This window comes from Drosophila rhopaloa, unplaced genomic scaffold (genome assembly GCF_018152115.1).
Source record: "Drosophila rhopaloa isolate 14029-0021.01 unplaced genomic scaffold, ASM1815211v1 contig_178, whole genome shotgun sequence".
Classification (NCBI taxonomy): domain Eukaryota; kingdom Metazoa; phylum Arthropoda; class Insecta; order Diptera; family Drosophilidae; genus Drosophila; species Drosophila rhopaloa.
The window spans coordinates 1,168,086-1,190,154 of NW_025335059.1; the positions used below are offsets into that span (position 1 = coordinate 1,168,086).

General features: G+C 39.5%; 3 protein-coding genes across 6 annotated transcripts; all 3 read left to right on the forward strand.

Moving 5' to 3' along the window:
* Positions 1-6,281: 6,281 nt before the first annotated feature.
* Positions 6,282-7,063, forward strand: LOC108041764. Its single transcript, XM_017119788.2, has 2 exons — positions 6,282-6,398; positions 6,464-7,063. The coding sequence occupies exons 1-2, from the start codon at positions 6,297-6,299 to the stop codon at positions 7,010-7,012; spliced, it is 651 nt and encodes a 216-aa protein (XP_016975277.2). The 5' UTR covers positions 6,282-6,296; the 3' UTR covers positions 7,013-7,063.
* Positions 7,064-9,058: 1,995 nt separating this feature from the next.
* Positions 9,059-10,436, forward strand: LOC108041760 (probable V-type proton ATPase subunit d 2). 3 transcript variants are annotated; one of them, XM_017119774.2, is made up of 2 exons: positions 9,059-9,794; positions 9,916-10,436. In XM_017119774.2, exons 1-2 carry the CDS (start codon positions 9,109-9,111, stop codon positions 10,280-10,282), a joined length of 1,053 nt encoding a protein of 350 aa, XP_016975263.1. In that variant the 5' UTR covers positions 9,059-9,108; the 3' UTR covers positions 10,283-10,436. The 3 variants fall into 3 exon arrangements, with proteins under 3 accessions (XP_016975263.1, XP_016975264.1, XP_016975266.1); XM_017119775.2 differs by having other exon boundaries at positions 9,890-10,042; XM_017119777.1 differs by having other exon boundaries at positions 9,858-9,973.
* A 515-nt stretch (positions 10,437-10,951) lies between these two features.
* LOC108041761 (RING finger protein unkempt) lies at positions 10,952-19,250 on the forward strand. Of its 2 annotated transcripts, XM_017119778.2 has the most exons (9): positions 10,952-11,059; positions 11,128-11,337; positions 12,508-12,927; positions 12,991-13,193; positions 13,450-13,562; positions 13,767-13,875; positions 14,030-14,152; positions 14,222-14,802; positions 14,857-19,250. In XM_017119778.2, exons 1-9 carry the CDS (start codon positions 10,956-10,958, stop codon positions 15,052-15,054), a joined length of 2,061 nt encoding a protein of 686 aa, XP_016975267.1. In that variant the 5' UTR covers positions 10,952-10,955; the 3' UTR covers positions 15,055-19,250. The 2 variants fall into 2 exon arrangements, with proteins under 2 accessions (XP_016975267.1, XP_016975268.1); XM_017119779.2 differs by lacking the exons at positions 13,450-13,562; positions 13,767-13,875.
* Positions 19,251-22,069: the final 2,819 nt, after the last annotated feature.

Sequence of the window (22,069 nt, forward strand, 5' to 3'; positions counted from 1 at the left end):
AGAGCGAATGCAAACACAATCAGTGCAAAGTGCAAGGTGTCACATGCCCACAGTTCGTATGAATAGAAATGGAAATTACCAGTGAATCATTGTGTATTCACTTTGCCCAACAATTCATAGTGCTCCCTGTAACGCGGCCATTACGGTAAATGGGTAATTGAATAGGTGTTTGGCGAATCACGTTTTCAATTTCGAAAGAATGGAATATTATAAGTTGGCGGTGCCTAATTTAGTTCTATAGAATAGCACTTGTACCCCTATAGTATTTGATTTACAACCAATTTCGGTTAAGCGCGTTTACCCAGCACGTGGCTTAGGCATCATTAACTTTTTGTTGTAAGCAAAACGCTAGTTTTAAAAACAAATGAGAAGATAAACAGAATAATGACTTTTGGTTATGGCAAGTAGAAAAAAACCAATATTCATTATGAAATATTAGTAATTATTCTTAAAGGACTGTTTTTTAACATTGATCTATTATCTGATATTATCTCCACTTGAGAGTTAGTTGAATTCATTTTAAAATCTTGAAAAATCATGAAAATCCTCCTATGCACTAAATAAATACTGTTTACTGTGCGTCTTGATTTAGCTAAGCTGTAACAAAAAAAGAAACCTGGTTTTTGTTTTTTAATTAACGCATAAATGAAACTTAATGCACTTGCCACCTCTGACGTCAATGGCTTGATATATTTACCCCAAATTTTCCATGCACATTCTTATATAGAAACCAATCCCACACACTAAACTATTTATTTGTTTGCATGCTACTGAAACTGTTCTGTCTAATAACTGGCACATTGCGGTGAATAAATGCTCAATTGTCTTAGATATAAATCTTATTATATAATTGCGAAGAAAGGGAACACATTTACAGCCGGAAAATCAGTATTTCATGTGCCTGTGTGGGAAGGAACGAACCAGTTTCAAGTGTGCCAATTAGGTATTTCAGCTTAAGTCTCGACTCCCCCAAGACCTCTTTCATCTGTATTTCCGTGACATGTGCTGAAGTGGAGAATTATTATATGGATACACAGAGAAAAACAAAAAGTGCCATGGTAATAGCTTTAGATTCTCTTAAAAAATTACCATAAGTACATCATTAAAACATTTAGTAATTATACCCACATTTAAAATTTTTTTTATAATTATAGATAAAAATGTATAAAAAAAGTATTGACTAACTTTTCACTGTGTAAATATTTTTGTTTCAAGCGTAGAGTTGGCTTCCTCAGTGGTTTTGAAAATGTATGCATCCTCTTATTTGTCAAGGTCGTGATTAAAGGGCGAAGAAATTCATGAGCTGCTTTTATGGGGAATTGCCCCTCTTGGAAACCATCAGGTAGATTGAATTATTTGCATGAGCAGAGACAAACACACGTGGCTGACACACGTGGATGTGCTTAGGGGTGATGTAAGGATGAAAGTCCTACCGTTTGGTCCTTCGATTTTAAAGTAATCCCTGGCACGAGCCTTGCTGTTTCTTGAGTTGTATAATTTTCATTTTAATGGCCAAGTGTTGCATACTTTCGCCGACGACCTAGTTGCGAGAACTATTTGTGGTTATTTTTAGCCAACTCGCAGGTGAATTCAGGCCTTGGCTAACAAGTGCCATTGGCCAATAAATGAGTACGGGCACGTACAGTGGATCTGCTTGGCTGAGAGGGGTGGCAATTGGCTGCAACTTGAGCGTCCTGGTTAGCCAACGCATGTCAATGTCATTGCGTGCCCAGCATGGAAACGAAGAAGGAGGGGGAGGTTGGCAAGGGTCAGCCTGCTGACGTCCTTCGATGACCTCTGGCTGGCCATTGAACCCAATATTGCATGACACGCTGCACCACAAAAGTGGACTAGGCCAACCAACCGCTATTTGCATGCCAACCTGGCCAGAAGTGACCTAGGATGCATTTGATCCCCCAAAGAAAATCCTTCTGCACTCGGAACGTGCCGCAACTGCAAGGAAAGCTCACAAGGCCCACCTCAGTCGGAAATAGTTTAATTTATATAAATAGTATTCACTCATAGCAGAAATCCCCATGCGCCAACATCAAAAGATTTATTGGTCAAATACAATTCAGAGGCATCAAAACTATTTCTATATGAGAATACGTGATGGATATTTTGCGCATAAATATAAATAAATGTTTTATATCCAATTCGAGATGCCATTGAAGTATCAAATGTTAATAACTAGTTCAGTGATCGGAGTAATTGAAATAATTAATGGTTTTTAATGCAGATCACTATGAACTAAATGCTTTCCAGGCTGAGATTTTATTAAAGTATAGTGTCGCCTTGAAGTAGGCAATGCTATTAATTACTAAGTTACCAACTCATAATTATAAAAATTCATTTTTTAATATATATTGAATGTTTTTCAGATCTCATAACTTAGTTTGGTTGAAGCTATATATGAATTTTAAAGGTTGAGTAACATTGTAAGAGCAACATTGTTAGCTTTAATCAAATAACCTTTCAAGAAATTAAATGCGAAGGAACGTGTGCGATTACAAACCTTAACATTTAATTACTTTTCTTTATTGCCCTTAGTGCTTTCAAGTGATACTCAAATCTAAATTCTTTTCTGCCGATATCAGCTGATATAGTGTGACGTTAATGGCGGTCCCATGTGTCGACGAACTTCCCCTAATTAGTTGCGCCAGTCAAACCCAAACCCAAACCCAAAACCCCTAATCCAAACTTATCTGGAGTGTGCGATTTCCCCTTGTGACTTAGCGGTCACTTTAATGTTAATGAGCCATCAACTCGAGGCAATAAGAACTAAGGCCAGTTTTATGATGATAAATATGCAAAAAATGTACTATAGCTGACTTTGGGATGTCAGGAGGGTTAGGCTCCTATTTTCCCGAAGTTCAAACACGAATGGATATTATCTGCTCAAATACGGGGTTAAGCCCAGGAAATGCTTGCAAGATTATGACATCGACGGTGTTTGGTTTTTGGTTTGGCAAACTGGCGTAAGGAGCCAGGTGACATCTGATGGCTCACCTGTCACGCTGGTCAACAAAGCTATCCATAAATTCAGACTCGCGACCGTCGTGGGGTATTTCGCTACCCGTAGTATCTGTATCTGGAGCAGTATCTGTATCTGTATCTGTACCTGTATCTGAATCTGGATCTTGGCTGGCGCATGACTGCTGTTGACTCAGCGCGACTTTTCGCTGACGGATTTGTGCGCAAATATTAGCGACAAGTGCAAGCATTAATTTATGACAGTTGACATTGACTTATCTCCTTCAAAGAGGTTCCAGAACTTCACATACTCAGTCTGGGGGCAATCCTGACCATCTCTATGATTTGGGGTAAACTAGATTTGTTTGATCAGGTCTAGACTTTAGACTGCGACTATTTGGCCTGGTGGCTAATTGGTTTATCTAAATGGGGGTTTAATAAGTCAGGAAATAAGTTAAGTAAATTGTACCTACTCTCTGAGCCTTTTCGGAATATTTAATTAATGAGATTATAAATAGATAACTTTGTAACTATTATAACTAACTATTATATAATATACTTGTATGTGCAAGTACGATTTACGCAGTAAACGCGTTTCATATGTAAGATAATGCCTATCTACTTTTATTTTTCGCTTAATGGCGAGCTATTCTTTATTCCTTGCTATATTTAATTAAGTTAGTTTCTCTTATTAATGGCTGTATTATTTTATGTGCTCAGCTGTGCCTCCTAGGAAGTTGAACCCGGCAGCATGTTCTATTATCTGCCTCAGCCTATGAACACACTCATTGGGAGGGCCATCCTGTTGTTTTATGGCGCACTTTGACCCCGGACAGAGAACAATGGCAATCAGAGTGAGGACAAGCAATCATCCATCACATGTCACCAAAGTTATTTGAAGCTTGTCTGTTGGCTGCTATTTGCTGGAGAAAAGTGTGTGTTTGAAGAGGAGCGTGAGATTTTCCAGGGTCAGGCACAAAGGTCAGCAAATAGTTTAGAGCCGTGTTCGGTTCAAAGTTGTACGCTCCCAGAGGAGAAATAAATTTATTCTGATTGCCCGAAATAGAAGTAACCGACCTGCCGCAACATCCGAAGGAAACACCGAATGATACATGTGATTCCAGCGAGAGCGTTAAACTCAGCCTGTGCCTTTGACCGTCGCTCCTGTGTGATGGATGTGCATTTTAAGTGAGTGATCCCCTTTAAGTCTCCTAGCTCAACAATTCCCTTGTATGCAAATCGGATAATGGTTAATGGACCACTAACAGCTGAATTACTGTATCAACAGTGTGCACAGCGTTCAAGCAACTTACAGACACACTTGAGGAAAAAGTGACCCTGGAAAGGGACTTTTAATTGGAAATCGATGGTCACAAAAGATGGACCGCCCCCTGCATTTTCCTGGAACCCGTTCAAAGGGGGGAAAACTTTCCATCCATGGCACTCAAAGGAAACCAATAAAACTTGGTCAACTCTCAAGTGACGGTCACCGTGTTTGTCAAGGATAGAGCGTGTCCTGTGGCTCCTCGAAAAAAAAGGGGGAAACTGCAGTCAAGGTCAGGCAGGATGTGCAAGTGGGTGGTGGCATGGCTGTAGAAGATAGCAAACAAACATACGCCAACGGGAAGCGGATGCCAGACAAGGCAATTACCATAATTGCCATACACATATGCATACAAGTTAGCAGCAATCCAATGCATGAATAAGTAAAATAGCTAAGCTTCGGTTCAAGGACACTCTTCAAATTGAACCGGAAGGATCTGGATTCCCTCAGAGAGCTGAATTGCTGAATAGTTTTGCCATTAGTTGTCCTGCAATTTGCATGACCAGCATCCCACACTAACGAACTACTCGACACCCACTTGTCAACCTGTCGAGGTGTGTTTGGGATATTGACCCGATTCATATATGAACTTGGCATAATTCTCATTATTTTCATTATTCTCACGATTTCCCTACTGAGCGCAGCTGTTGGCCATTTGGATGGGGGCCAGTTTTCTGGCACACCATAAAGTATGGCTAGAACAAGAGCTACATGTACTATTTCGGGATGCCATTCTAGCCCTTGGCAACGACAGCCAGCCAAATTGATCCGAAAACCATACAAATAACCAAAACACAAATATGGCGTCTTCTTTATCGCTCAACAAAATATTTATAGAATGTAGAATAGGTCGAGTCTGATAACAGTGGCTTGCTTAAAATTAGCATGATTCACTGAAATTTAGCTCAAGTATTTTGGATAAGTCTATTGATCATATTTACTACTATTCTGATAATTTGTATGGCTTTATTTATAGTTAGTCTGCTTTGCACGCATTTAAATCGATGGGCCAACGTTGCGTATGAGTAATTTGCGGAAAAATTGCAGATAAGATTATAAATTTAAAACGAAAGCTGTATGCTTATCAAAGCTAATCTATGTGCTCATTAAATGTTTGTGTGTCTTAAATGTTCTTCTGATGAATAATAAAATTATAAGTATAATTCAAAAGGAAGTTGATGCTTGAAAATAAATATGTCAAGAGCTCAGTGTACTTGTTTAAACAACGTTGAAAATGTTTAATGTACTCATCCTTTAAAATACTATTACTATCAAATGCGTAGTAAAAAAAATTATCTTTGAAAAACTGACAAAGAAATCGTAAATGACAAAGAAAAATCCGAAAACTGATTTGCAGTACTGTGAATTTATGAATTGCAATCGAATTTACTCATGATTTTGCTGGGGAAACACCCGTTCCCCTTCAAGTCAGCTGACCCAAAAATAATCATTGGCTATAAATTGAGGGCGCGGTGGTCAAGTCAAGTGTGGCCATAAAAATCACGACGTTGATTTGAGAGCTTTATCGGTCAGGTGGGTCCGCCCCGATAGTCTATGTATACTCTGCTCTCCCGGATTCCTCCGTCTGGCTAATTAGACCTATCTAATCTGAAGAAGTGTTCTTTTTCTGGCTCCTGAGGTGGTTAAGTCAAGTCTAATTACTATATTGTCATGTCGTGCAGTCATGCGACCAGATATTTCTGCCTCGCGCGGTGGCAATCTTTATACCCTGCTGAAATTGGATGTTTGCTAATTCCTTAATCCCCCAAATCACACAGCCTAAACGTTGTTTTGTAAGTCAAGTTATGTGGGAAAAAGTAATGGTTTCGATGGAAAAAAAACTAAGAGTGGTAATTAAAAAGGTATTACAAAATGTTGTAATAATAAATTTCTGTTTATGAAACTCCGGTCACATTTATTTAACAATATGCTAAGTTATGAAAATATAAAAGTAGGCCTTGTTTTAAAAAGCCTTGTTCAAGAATAAAACCGAAAAGAAATGTTTGCCAAACTCCGGAAGACTTATCCTGGCAGCGAGGCAGTGAGACCTTCGTCTGAACCCAGCTTCTCAAGGGACTTGGAAAATGAATCAAATGTCAAGGTCAGCTGATAGAAGGAGCAGCCCATTAACTGATTCTTAATCTCCTATATGTATATACCCCGCAGAAAAGACGAGCCCAGTATTTTCTCGGCCGTATGCAGCAGCTTCTGTTGTTCCTAGCCATTTTCTTAATTTTCCCCGTGGTGATCTTCTGCGCCTTTAAGTTTTTGGTAATGGAACCGCTCTACGGGATCAGCGACTCCAATGTGGCCATTGGATCTGCCGTGGCCACGGTGATAGTGATGCATGTCCTGATCGCGGGCTATATCCTGCGCCTGATCTCCATGCAGGAGTTCTCGCGCATGGAGAAGCTGGAGGTGTGGGCCGAGTGGGAGGTTCTGGGGCCACCGCAGACCCAGATGCACGGTCCCGTGTTTATCGTCCTGCTGCTGATGTCCTACTGCTCCCTAATCATCGGCTTTCCCATCGCCACCTTCTTCGCCCTCAAGTTTGTGGTCCTCAAGAGTTTCGCCCACATTGACGCCGACATTATTTCGGCCATCTGCACCGTAGTCGCCGTTCATGCCGCTGTTGGCTTCTACATTTACCGGGCCATTTACACCAAGGGTGTATCGGCTAAAACCAATCGGGATGGCGGGAGGGTATCCCTGTAATTTGGCTCGGAGACAAACAAATTTTGTAGCTCGTTGGTAGAAAATGAACCTCATTATTTGAAAAAAATAATAAATAAAATAATAAATAATAATAATAACAAATAATAAATTAAATAATGAATATATTAAATGACTGAATGGTAAAGTTGTTTATAAGTTTTAATCGAAATTGGTATATAAATTTCCATTTATAAATATATTTAAATGAAGGTTTAAGCATTACTTAGATAATTTTCATCCATGTGATATTTTATAAAACATAGTAACATAGTATACATTTTCCCGTACTCTCATTTTTAAACAAGTCACTTATTAAATGATATAATTTTGAGACTCTTAAACTTGTGATTTCCTTTGTCGTTGAAATACCTCAACAGGTAATGCTTTTATACCCAACAATGATTTAATTTATTCTTAAACACTTCCTGAATTGATCATGAGTCTGGAAATTCTATTTTTCTCTCTGTTCGTAGAAATGTTTTCGCCAATGCGGAAAATACCTCCCACGCAAAGATTTGTGTTTTGGGTAAAGATTGTTTGTGTTAGAATCGCATTTCAGTTGTCACTTGTCCATCTGGTATTTCGAACTCCTTGACGGGCATATGACTAGGGATTTCAGCCGGGGACAAATAAAGTCAGCAATCTAAGACTTTGCGCATGGAAAGTTTACCGGAGTGACGAGACCCCGACATGACAACGGCCAGAATTAAATTGTACAACGTGATCTTATTTATTGCCCATATCGGCTGATGTCTGTCATTGTTTGTGATTTTGTCTACAATATTTTCCCCTTACTTCTGCGCCGTGGAAACTAACAGGTGGCTCTCGTGACTTAAGCGTTTGCCATTGACCTGGAAACTGGAAATTCCGAAGTCCCCAGAAAGTATTTGACCCACAAGCACATACGAATTTAAATATAGAAATGAAACATCTGCACGGAAATCTCATAAATATTTTAAAGATTTGTTGAATTTTTCAGTTTTTGAAATAACTTGATCTTGACCTATCTAAGTTTTACTCTTTAAATTCCTTATTTATTGTAATAAATGGGTCGGATTTAAATTAGAAACCCCACAACACCAAATTGTTATAATTTCTTACCATTCCAGCAATATTTTTCCCTTCAGTTTCACAACTTCAAAACACAGATGATCACAGATTGTGACAGTTCTATTTTTCATCTGTCAGCCAGAATTAGCGAAAGTGAGGATTTGCCTTTGTCCGCATTGACACCCCTGTGATGGGCAATTAAATGCCTCGGTGGCAATAATTATTGTCGTTTTAATGCCACATTTATGCGATGCACACGCTGCGACACTAACAAGTCGATGCCAAAGCGGCACATTATTGAAAACATTGTCTCAGCGAGAAATTCACATGTTTATTTGTTCTAGATGAAAGGCCAAAAATATTGTAACAACTTGCAGTAATAATGCTGTTGGCTCGAACGCAACTAGTTGACTGAGTAAACAAACAGAAGGCATCAAGTAAACAAGTGGCCCAAAGCAACAGGTCGGAATCATTCATTCCGTCCAGCATCTCTCCAGGCGCATGTGCAGGTGCTCTGCGAGAATAACGAATAAGTGCAGCAACTAAGTGCAATAGGATTTGAGCAAAATATTAAACACTTACATTTGCAAAGATCTGTAAAGCTAAAAAAATAAATTAGTATTGAATTAACGGCTATTCGATTCAAACTTGAGTTCAAATTTTACAGGCGGCCTTACTACCAAAAGGACATGCAACTGGCAGCCCCATAACTGCAGTGGCGCTCTCTAGCGCCTTTAATTTGAACTGCTGATCAAAGATACGATTTTAGCATACGACAGATGGCGGCACTGCTATTACGGTAGGCAATATTTCATATTTTAAACAGACTAAAACTTGAAAAAAGTAAGAAATAAATTAGATACACCTTATATAGGTATATAAAAAAATAAAAACATACATCAAAACGGTTTCTAAGTCTACTTAGAAACTGTGGTTTTTATCATAATCATAACTGCAGAGAAATAACTATCATTTCCAGTTCAACCGATCTTTTATTCAACCCAAAGTTTCTCCAGGCAAACATTTAAAAATAATAGTTCTCAAAAATGTCGATGATCTTTAACACGGAGTGGGGCTACCTGGAGGCCATAACGCGGGGCTTTAAGAACGGGATGCTGAAGCACTCGGACTACCTGAACCTCACCCAGTGCGAGAGCCTCGAGGACGTGATGATCAGCATCCAGGGCACGGACTATGGTCTCATCTTTGGTGGAGACTTCTCCCAACCGAGTGTGGAGGTGATTGAGAAGACTCTGAGGGAGCGCCTGCTGCAGCAATACTACTACATACGCAGTCATTCGACGGAACCGCTGACCACATTTCTGGAGTACATCCGCTATCCATTTATGATAGACAACGTGGCGCTTCTGATTGCAGGCCTGAACAACCACAGATCCATTAAACGCCTGTTGAAGATGTGCCATCCACTGGGCTTCTTTGATCAATTGGCTGCCATCGAGGTGGCCACGAATTCCGCGGAGCTCTTCGACGCCATTCTCATTGACACGCCCATCGCTCAGTTTGTGCCGCCCGATCTTCCCTGGGAGCATATAAATCGCATCGATGTGGAGATCGTGCGGGCGAGCTTATATCGGGTGTACCTGGAAAATTTCTACGACTATTGCAGCAAGCTGGGCGGCAACACCGCCAACGTGATGAAAAATCTGTTGTCCTTAGAGGCGGATCGTCGGGCCATCACCATAGCTGTGAATGCGATAGATAGCGATATCAGGTAGGTGTTCTGTTTTTGGTTATATCGTGTGCCCCCGATCTTTAATTATTGCATTCATTTAAGACTTCCATTTCATTCACTGTTTCATCATACAGTTGTTTAATGATTTATTCCCATTCAGTCCAAAACAACGGCTAAAGATGTTTCCCTCATGCGGCTACTTGCCCAAGATGGCATTGGCCAATATGTCCACTTTGAATGACAGCGATAAAATACGGGACGTGTGCAATATGTTTGAAGGATACGGCAAGATGTTTGACAACTTCGAGAGGGATGCCGATGGCATGATCACGCTGGAGGACCGTTTTCTGATGGTGGAGGCCAAGAAGAATGTGCAGACCTTTCTGCAGCAGTTCCACTTCGGGGTTTTCTACTCGTTCTTCAAGCTCAAACAGTTGGAGTGTCGCAACATCGTATGGATCAGCGAGTGCATTTCTCAGCGCCAGACGGACAAAATCAATGCCTATATTCCCATACCATTTGATTAAATATTTCTTATTTATTAGCTATTTTTACACCACCACAGAAGTGGTGTATCATTTCAAGGATGGAAGTCACGTCCATTGAACTACTTAATGTTAACCTTTAATTTGTCGTTTTCTTTTGGTTATGATTCTTAAATAATTTATTGTTTTCGTCTTTCAAAATTTTTAAATTTTATAAATATTATAAATACATTAAAAATACAAAAAGTGCAATAACTTTTAATCGATATTTAAAACAGGTTAGTTACATTTTTAATTTTTTACATTCAAATATTCGCGCCTTTTAGTGATAGGTTTGAGACTAAGCTAGAATTCTACAAAATTTCTCAACAATTATTGTCTGTAGTACTTTTTCCTTATATCCATGGGAACAATTTTCATTTTAAATTTAGCTCTATATTTTAAAATAGTTTTGTGATGCATACAATATACTTGGTTAAGATAGGTTGAAAATATCTATACAATGAATGAATACATTTATAGAGTAGATTTAGTTGTTGATTAAATAAGAGCAAATAATAAAGTAAATACGAACATTAAGTTACTTAAATATTACATTAATTCAAATATATTATTTTAAGCAATTCGATCAGAAGACTTCCCCGGTGGGAAATCACCATAAGGGCTGGTATCGATAGTCGCAACGTGCATTCGATGTTTCAGTAGAAAATAAAACATGGATGCACCGATACTGTCATCGCTAACAGTAACAACGATGTTGGCAAATGAAGCGAACAAGCTGCTGCTTTCTTCGCAGCAAGAAAAGCCCAATCACTACACGTAAATATCTGAAAATTATATTATCCCAAGCTCCTCGAGACCTTCAACCTTCGATCCATCCATTTCAGTTACCTGAAGGAGTTCCGCGTTGAGCAGTGCCAGTCGTTTTTGCAGCACAAGTGCAACCAGCATCGCCCCTTCGTCTGCTTCAATTGGCATTTTCAAAACCAGCGTCGGCGTCGCCCAGTGCGAAAACGCGATGGAACTTTCAACTACAGTGCGGATAATTATTGCACAAAATACGACGAAACTACTGGCATTTGTCCTGAGGGCGATGAGTGAGTACATGGAGATCCAGATCCCCAAAAGTTCCCAATTCAATATCTGACGAAATTGCTGGAGGATGAGAGATAGCAATAGCGAACGACGTAGTATTTTTTTGATTCCTCTTTGAGCTCTCTTTCCTTCGCGATGTGTGTGTATCTCTTGTCTTCGTGTTTACAAACAAAAACTACGGTACGGGTGTGTGCGGGGGTTTGGCGTCGTCTGGAAAGCTAAAAGTGAAATTGTAAGTGCGTACGTGGGTGTTTTAGTGTGTGTGTGTGTAGGCGAGGTCACCACCGTGCAAAAGTGAAAGTGATTTTATTGGGCTAGCAAATTCTTATCAGCCTCCGCTTTGCAATGGTGGTTGTTGCTCTTTCAACACATGTATACACACGCAAACGCCTTCGCTACAAGTGTGTGCGTCATTGTTTTTATTGCGTTTCGCTTTTGCGTGTTTTCTTCGTTTATTTTGATTTTTCCCCGGCAGCTTCAAAATGTACAGTTATTGTGAGTGGCGAGCTTTGAAGAAAAGCTCTGCGAAGCGCAAGAACGGGCTAAAAGTACTACGCAATTACGTTCTGCTCGAAGCCACAACAACAGGCGGAGTTTATGACCCAGACTCGTGGCCCGACCTCTGACCTCAGGGTATTTTTGTACCCTCTTTACTTATGGGGTTCAAGGGGTATAATGTGTTTCTTGAAAAGTACGTAGAATATATAGTGAAACTATCAATTACCTGAACGATTATTTGACAACCATATTCTATGGATATTTCCAGTTATATATTTATAGATTTTACGTTTTTTTCTCATTGTAAGCTAAAAGTACATTTTAAAATGAGAATTACCTATCTGAACCTACTTTTAGATCACCTTAAATTCGAGTTCAATCAGCATCAACAACCTTATCGTGTGAATGAATGTTGAATTGAATTGTTTTGAAGTTTGACCACGTCTGCGTTCTACCTGAAATCCTAAACCTATGGCCTCCACAATTCAAATTCATGTTTTAATTTAATATTTATACAATTTTTAAGAAAGTTGCTTTCTTTTAATAAGGTACTATTCTGTGTCACAGATTAAGGAGTAGAGGGTATTGCCAAAGTCGGATCACTGGACTACAGCGTTATTTATAGTAGAGCCTGTTTGTGCGTCATTTAAATGAGGAATTTCCTTCTCCCACAGATGCCCCTTTTTACACCGCACTGCAGGAGATACCGAAAGGCGTTACCACCTGCGCTACTATAAGACATGCATGTGCGTCCACGACACCGACAGCCGAGGGTACTGCGTCAAGAATGGACTACACTGCGCCTTTGCCCACGGAATGCAGGACCAGCGCCCACCGGTCTACGACATCAAAGAGCTGGAGACCCTGCAGAACGCCGAGAGCACCCTAGACAGCACCAATGCTCTAAATGCCCTGGACAAGGAGCGGAATCTGATGAACGAGGACCCTAAGTGGCAGGACACCAACTACGTGCTGGCAAACTACAAGACGGAGCCCTGCAAGCGCCCACCGCGCCTCTGCCGCCAGGGATATGCCTGTCCACAGTACCACAACAGCAAGGACAAGCGTCGTTCGCCCAGGAAGTATAAGTACAGGTAAGGTGTCTCCTGACAGTCAATTAGAAGCCAGAGTTAACCAGGTCTTATTCTTTCTTGTAGGTCCACACCTTGCCCTAATGTCAAGCATGGCGAGGAATGGGGCGAGCCTGGCAACTGCGAGGCCGGCGACAACTGCCAGTACTGTCACACACGCACCGAACAGCAGTTCCATCCGGAGATCTACAAGTCGACCAAGTGCAACGACGTCCAGCAGGCCGGCTATTGTCCGCGCAGCGTCTTCTGCGCCTTTGCCCATGTGGAACGTAAGTCTACAAGAGTCACTATCCCAATAGTTAATCCCCAGCTTTCAGCGCTGTGCTCCACAACCAGTTGCAGTAGGGAATTGTGTAGGACTTTTTTATGATTATCCTGTTCTAACTCTATGTTTGTCTCTTACTCGCCTCATCAATCAACCCTCAAATCTGTTTCAAACTACTTTAAACCTATTGAAATCATCATCAATGTTCGCTTTGCTGCTCGGTGTTGCTCATGTAACCATTCCCAACCCAAAACAATAAGTTTGCTCAGTAGCCGAGGGGAATACGCGAGATCAAGAAATTTTGCTGAGCGAGCTTTTATACAATGCCTTGCCAGACCTAAACGCCCAGGACGTGTTTCAGAGGGGCGACAATGTACGTATATCCAAACCAATAACACTCATTCAAAACAAAAGCCTTCAGTATGAATCGTCTAATTCCAAACATACTACCACACATCGTTCGTCGCTCTAATCCAGCTAACCAACATCAGCTAACTGCTTAAAACTCTACTCTCACCAAATCATTCAATCCTGTGGCCTGCTCTCATTGCGTTCCTCGATTTTTTTCTTTTCGTAGTTGTTGAACATTGATGGTAATAGTACCAATAAAATGTTGGTAGATGCTTTGGAAAACCCAACAAATTCAAGCAAATTTTTAAGTTTCTCACGACCCATGGACAGTCGTTGTGAGTATTTAGCAGTTCTGATACCAGAATTTACTACTCTAAATGTTGGTTGTGGACAAAATGTCAGCGCTAAGGCAGCAAACGCTTCGCCATGTGCCCAACTTGCCTAACTGAAACTTATATATTTATTTGTCTTCACTCTTTTTGCAAGCAGCTTGCTCACTGGACGATCCGCGCGAGAACTCATTGTCGGCGAGTCTGGCCAATACTAGCTTATTAACACGTTCCTCGGCGCCAATTAACATTCCTAATACGACTCTAAGTAACTCAATTAACGGTAAGTCATTAACGAGACACGTTTCTTCCCGACTATTTGCTAATGCTAATACTAATTTCATTTACATAGATTTCAACTCAGGTGGCTTCACCGTCAACATTCCCAGCAGCTCGCTCACCTACAGTCCCACCAACCATGCCAATCTCTTCAACGTGGACGCCTTCAACTACGGCGGCTCAAACAAGCTCAGTAATTCCCTTTCGGCCACACAGAACGAAAGCAGTCTCTTCTTTCCGTCGCGCATCATATCGCCCGGCTTTGGCGATGGCTTGTCCATTAGTCCTTCGGTCAGGATATCCGAATTAAATACTATACGCGACGATATTAATAGCAGCTCTGTGGGAAATAGTCTGTTCGAGAATACCTTGAATACGGCTAAAAATGCGTTCAGTCTGCAATCGCTGCAGTCGCAGAATAACAGCGACCTGGGCCGCATCACCAACGAGCTGCTCACGAAGAATGCTCAAATCCACAAGTTAAACGGGCGCTACGAGGATATGGTTTGCAAGCTGAAGATTGCTGAACTGCATCGTGACAAGGCCAAGCAGGAGGCGCAGGAGTGGAAGGAGCGCTACGACCTGGCCCAGATTCAGCTGAACTTGCCAGCAGAACTGAGGGACTTGTCCATTCAGAAACTTAAGCAATTGCAGGTTAGTTACAATAAGTACTCTCACATTGGTGGATTTAACCAGCTCCCATTTTAGTCAAAACTGCGCACTGACTTGGAGGAGGTCGACAAAGTATTATATTTAGAGAACGCCAAGAAGTGCATGAAGTGCGAAGAAAACAATCGCACGGTAACTCTTGAACCGTGCAACCACTTGTCCATCTGCAATACGTGCGCTGGCTCGGTCACCGAGTGCCCCTACTGTCAGGTGCCGGTAATAACCACCCACACCTAGAACATGTTTTATCAGCAACAGGACCACAAGTGGCCCTTTGGCTGAAAATCGGACACAAAAGACGATTTCGATGGTAATTGGATGGATTATAGGGATCAAGAGCGCGAACAACATGACAATGTGGTACTCACAAAGCAAACTTTAATCATAAGCAAAAAGTTAAAACTTTTGATCGATTAGGAGATGCCACATAATTATTATTTTCACTCCACGCAAATTATGCAAATTATCGTCATGAATATTAGCAATTACTAGGCACAAACTATTAATTGAATTAGATAGCAGCTCTTAATAAGTGTATAATTTTATTTTTTTGTTTATTTTTTCTGAAAGCAACTACAGGTACATTCAAAAATTTTTTAAATTTTGATATTTTTTCTATACGTGTTTGTAACTGATTCTTTTTATTTTGTTTGATATTTTGAGTGTTTTAGGCTTATTTATTTTTTTATTTCTAACCAACTGCACGAATTTGCAATATCTCTCATTTACTTTTTTTTTATCAACATATATTATTTGTGTATCTTTATATTTGTATTTAAATATGCTACACTTTCAGTCATATTGTACTTTTCACTAGTATTACTTAAGAAATTATGAGAACTAAACCATGTAATTGGTTGAAAGATATGATAAATATATAATATATTAATTTTTCTAGACACTTTTAGCAATTGACTATTAACAAATTTATAGAAACCAACAAATTGAACAAGTTAATAATCTTTAACAATGTATTGTCGCATAGAAGAGCAGCAAACAACCACAAACAAACAAAAACCACCAGTGATTTTATATAAGCCGATTTTCAAACTGTATTTTATATGTATGTGTTTAAAACTTGTGAAAGCAAACTACAACTAAAAGCCAAGACAAGCGTCATAAAATATATATAACTGACGTATAATAAATCTTAGTCGGTACTATGCTTTTTTTTCCAACTGCACAAAAGTAATAATAGAGTTCAAATGTAACTAAATGCGACTACGCTTTTCCTTATAGAAAAGATAATTTTGTTTTATGAAAACCAAGTTAAATGTATTAAGACACTTTGCTTTTACTTAGGCTTTGGTGGGTGCAGCGTCTGTAAACCAATGCCAATTACGAGTCACAAAATTACAAACTTACGTATATACTCTATTATGTTATTTTGTGATTTATATAGTGCTTTAAGTACTTATTTTGCAGCTGACTACAATCTTCATTTTATTTTCATAGTCTCAACTGGACGCTTCCAATGTAGTAAATGCAAAAAAGAATCATCAATGTCAGAACGTAATATTTAAGATAAATGAAATCAAGCATTCGGCTCATGGTACAAGAACGAATATGAATAGATATATATTTATGGAACATTTGAACGCAGTTTCGATGAGTGTGATGTAGAAAGCATAAACAATAAAAGTAACTCAATACAGCGAAATGAACAAGAGTTTAATGAAAATGTTAACCAGAGTTAATGTAAAACCGTCTTCAAAAACCATTGTATTATTTTTGTGCAAAGATAAAGTTGTCAAACGTAATCAATTGGTAGCTGTGGTCAATGTTGAAGAAATCTGAAACGTGTTGTTAGCTAGTTGAGTTAAATTGATAAATTATGTAATCAAAACGGGACTGTTTTTGGGAAAGAATTGAAAATGCAACAGCATTGGCATTTATTGGAAACAAAAACAACACTATAAAGATATACAAAAGAAAAAAAAACTATGAAATATATTATTACAAAGCTAACTAGGAAAGGCAGCGCAAAGGCTTTTATCTCTGTGTGTGTTTGTACTGTGTTTTTGTAGAAGCCAAATCATCAAGAAATACAAATTAATAAACATAACAATAAAGAAAAGTGTTAACTTGTAAATGCTTTAATAGTTTATGACAAAAGTGTACACAAAAAAACAAAAAAATCACGAAAACAAATAATGAATAAATTGGTTTTATAATGGAGCTGTTGAGTCGCAAATCTAGCGTGCGTAATACCACAAACTAAACTGCATGCATCTCTCTCAGAATATCCTCGACTCTCATCGACCGGGCACAGTTAAACATTTGCTAATTTACTTTATAAATCTCTGCGAATATACATGGGAGATCTATGGACTTACGGGTTTTCCAATCTCAATTCAAAACAACCAATGCAAACCAATTTTACAACATGTCAAAAAATCCATTTCACGCCATCTCAACTGTGAAGAATCAAAGCAGAACCCAGATCGAAAAGTATATGTACGTTACATACATATATATTTATAGATGACACATGTATTTTGTATACGCTACTGTAAGAGTGATTTTTATGTGATTTTGAAACTACTTGAATATGTGATCCAGAAATATATAAAAAAACAAAAAAGAACAAAAAGATAAAAATATTTATATATAAATGCAAGCTAGCGACAGCAAACAGCAATAAAACAAATCAAATTGTAAACCAACTTGACTTTATGTACAACAACAAGGAAATATGTTGTAAAGCTCCAGCTCCATTTAGAAAACAAAATACAAAGTGAAGAATTTGAAGTTGAAAAATATGGACACACATAGAATACTTTAAAAATTGTCTTATACACTTAGACCGGAAAAATGAAATCAATCGTAATGAAAAGAGCAACTAAATGTCTAAAATATCAAATTGAATTAGTAGCTAGCTTATAGGGTTCCCAAACATAAATTTTAACTAATGAATCACAATCGGGTAACAACAAAAAGAGCAATTACTTCTACACAACTAGAACAAAGAACAAATGTTTGCTACCAATTGTTTCAACTAGTTAATTCATAATAAATTAACAAATTATAGAAAACGGAAACTAAAGGTTTAAAATGATTAGTTAACCACGAATAGCAAGCAAAAAACAAAAAATGACAACACTGAACACCGAACAGGAATTTTAACGATGAAATCGCGGAGACCGAGCAATATGCAACCGAAAGTACTGTCTAGTATTTTAAACTTGTCTACAACAATTATGAAATAAAAAGAGATTTATGCAGTTTTGTGCGATCCAAGCCCACACAGACACACACAATAAGTGGAACACGATAAACTAAGTGAAATCAATTTGAATGAAATTATTTTTTTTCTAGAATACTACAAATGTGTGTCAAGACCTAAATGAAATAAGCAGAATTTGAAACTTTTACTAGAAATAAACGCTGAACTAGACTCGAAGAAATTCGACAGCTCTTCATAAGTTAACTTAAACCTAGCCTAGCCTTTAGGTAATATAACAAATATATATCCTTAACCATATAGTATATCTATGAAAATTTTACAAATCATTTGCGGTTCACGTCTTTACTAAATCTCCCTTGCGCTATGTTGAGTTTAAATAACTTCTTTTTGTTTACCTCCATTTATATGGCATCCGACGAATGATTTTAATACCGATGCAATGATATTGGTCAGATGTCATAAAGCTCTTGGCTTATAAAGTTTCTTATCGGGGATTAATCGTCAGGGAAACGGGGCCATAGCAATTTATTTTTATCACTTGCAGTATAAATTAAAGTACATTCTCCTGGTATTATAAAACTTAAAGACCAAGAACAATATTTGCTTAATGACGTTCATACGTTTCCTTCATTTTTAGTTTGTTCTTTTTGTAGTGACTCGCTTTATTCCCTCGCCTCAGCAGGCAAATGTTGTGTGTTATTGCTAAAGTTATTGACAAAAGTGAATAAATATATATTTAGAGAGAGACAGGATCAATAAATTTGTCTTGCAATGTTTGACAAATAATCAAACTGTAAGAATCGACAAAGCCACAAACAATAGACTCCGACTCAAAAACACCCTTCCACATTGTAGACAATGCAACCTTTACAAATGAATTATGTAACTAGTTATGCCCACAGAGGATATGAATACAAATATTTATATATATAACATATTACCTATGATAGCATTATCAAAATATTATCAAGCAAATTGTGTAGCAATTTAGTTATGTATTTCGAATCAAGAACAAATGTTTGTCCAAGGCGACCAGAAAAGCAACAAAAGCATCTGCCTCAATCCGAATATACACACCTCTATATATTTACGAACCTAAGTGTTGGCAATAATCGAGTGGACAGCAGGAGTTTCTATATAGGCATTTGCTAAGGAGAGTTACTACTGTGTAAACTATGCAATTAACAAATTGATAAATACAAATTACTATTTAAAAGAATGATTAATAAAACCGTGTTTAAAGCAAGCCCTTCTGAGTTTCTCTCCTAATTTGCTGATGAGAATGCCGCAATTTTTTGTGTTCTCCTTTTTTTTTGCAGTCTACAGACAAGACAAAGCCAAGGCGCTTGGTTCCCATGCGTGATTCCAATCTGGCCCAACAACCACAACAAAGAGCAGCAGAGAAAAGGGCAATATAAAAGGTAAAGGCAGAGCAGCATCGGCATCAGCAGCACAAAACTCGTAAGAATTTTAAAATGCACGATAATCGTTCAGTGATAGCTAAGCAAGCCGACAATGCCCGACTGCCTGCCTGCCCTGCCCTTACACTCAACAAAAAGTTAAGCATAAATTTGATTCCTTATTAATCTATAATGAAAAACATCTTTACAATTCAAAGAAAGTTATAATATATTTAGAATCAGAATATGTTAAATGAAACTAAGTAAATTGAAGGCCACACAAAATATTTTTTAAATGACGTTTAAATTTTGATTTAATATTAATATATTTTTGACTTATCAAAAACTCTGCTCAAATTTTGATGAGTGTATTATCTCATCTCTCCACTGCCACTTTAACCTGAGCCACCGAGGTCCAGGGAGCCAGTTTGAAACAAGGTAGATGCTGCCGTTGCTGCGATATCGCCGCGTTCGCGCGTTAAACACAAGCGCAACAATTTTTATTCTGTCAGCGAACGCGTGCCTGTATTTGTGTGGTCCCGGCCTCAAACTGGACTGGACCCTGGTCCATGGGCTCCTGCTGCCTGCCATCCTTGCCCTCTTCGCCTCCTCCCGCACCTTCTGATCTTGCGTGGCGATCTCACGCGCTTGCGCCTGCGCTTGTGAAGGAGCACGCTGCAGTGGAAACTGGCGGGCATATTAGTAAAGTCCCATCTTAGGTAGCTGGCTGGCTTATAAATAGGTTTTATGAGCGCAAAAGTGTTGCCATTTTTCATGCTGGCAAAAGCATGGCCCGCCGCCACCATCTCCCAACTATTTTTAGATGGACATGCACAAGAGCAGCCGGGGAGGAGATCGGGACAGCATCAGGCTTTCGCCTCGATCTCGATTCGTGTCCATGTTCTGCAGTGTTTCGCACGCTGCACGCTACACGCATTTCCACTCGAAACTTGTTCTTGCCGCTGCCATCGCTGCCCCCGCCGTGATTTGTAACACGATACATTTCGCCGCCGCCGACTGGAGTAAAGTAAGGGTGTATATATAGGACCTAAGATCCGACCCGATCCGATCCACGGGTCCCTGCTGCTTCTAATGCATTTTTCAGCTCTTTTGCATCGGGTTCGGACCGATCAGCTCATTAGGCATTTTTAATTTGACATCGCGCGCAATTTATGTGGGAATTTCACGGCGTGTACTTTGACTCATCCAAAGGAATCGAAACGAAACGAAAGACTTAGGCAGCGAACTTGGCGCGCCAAGCTCTGCTCAAAAATCAATTTTCAATTTGCTGCAGTTGGTCGGGAAGTGATGGGATGGATGTTATGGGTCGGAACGCGACGGGACGGGACGGGATGGGATGGGATGGGGCTCGTGTGACTACCTCTGGGCCCCGACTGCCGGACTCCTGACTGACTGACTGCCTGCTGTCCTGCCTGCAACATCCGCAGATCAAAGCCAAGCGAAGGAGAGCGCAAGGCGACCCCAAAAAAGAATGACAAGAAGGCTGCCTTGAAAATGGGAAATCGATGCAATGGATACCCTCTAAACCTTATATTTAATTTATTATAAATAATTTTTTACCTTTTTGCTTTCACCTCTTAGAATTGTTAATTGTATATAATAAAATAGAAAAATTGAGATTGCAAATAAAAAATGCAGAAAATAATTGTGGCAAAAAATCATTGTTTTATTTTAATGTCTGTCAAAAGAAAACAATATTTAAGCAATAATAAATATATGTGAACTTTTTGGCAAACTTTATTATTTAACATTTTTTAAACATTAATAAAATAATTTCATAAGAGGTAAAAAGCTTATAAAAATCTGAATGTACTCCTTATGCCTCTTGCTTAGGGTATCGAAAATCTATTTAACCGGCACAGGCGTTGACGTTGATGTTGGTCCCAACTTAACGAAGTGTTGCTTGGCCAGTCCCCGCCCTCCAGCCCCCTTTAACCCATGGCTGCCGGCGGCTGTGACTGTGCGGCAGTGGCTGCATTCCGCGTGCGGTTTTTGCGGCCAGGCGGCATTTGGCCACGAGCGGCGCATAACAAAAAGGGAGTACGGGCATGGCGAAATTGAAAACCCTCCGAAGATAAAAATGTGCAATTTTCTAAGACCCGAAAGCACTTGAGAAGGAGCACGGCTTTCGTTGATTCACCTATGATGTGTTTTACGTGCTGTTGTTGGTCATCAACTTTCCATAATCGGCGCGCAGACAACAAACAACTTGAGCCTTCGACGCGGCCCGCCCGCTGGGTCCGCCGGCAACAACAACAAGGGACACAAGAACAGCAACAACAACGGCAACAACAAGAGCAACAAGCGCCACTTTGCTGTCAATTCAAAATGATAAAGCAAACAAATATTAACCCACTCCAAGTGGACGCATGTGGCTGCCGTCTCATGGCACTTTCTGACAGCCCAGCGACACTCGAGCCGATCCGATCCGATCCCGGGATCTGGGACTTGGACTCTCCGATTGTGGGAATGTGCCACGGTCCCCGTCTCCATCCCCATCTCCATCTCCATCTCCCCACATTCAGAAAGACACTCGCATTGCCACGGCTTAAATGCTGTTCCAGGCCATAATGACTTTTAATTTTTATGGCACTGGCTGCCGAGGATGCCGATGCAACATCAGCGGCAGCAACAGCAACGGCAG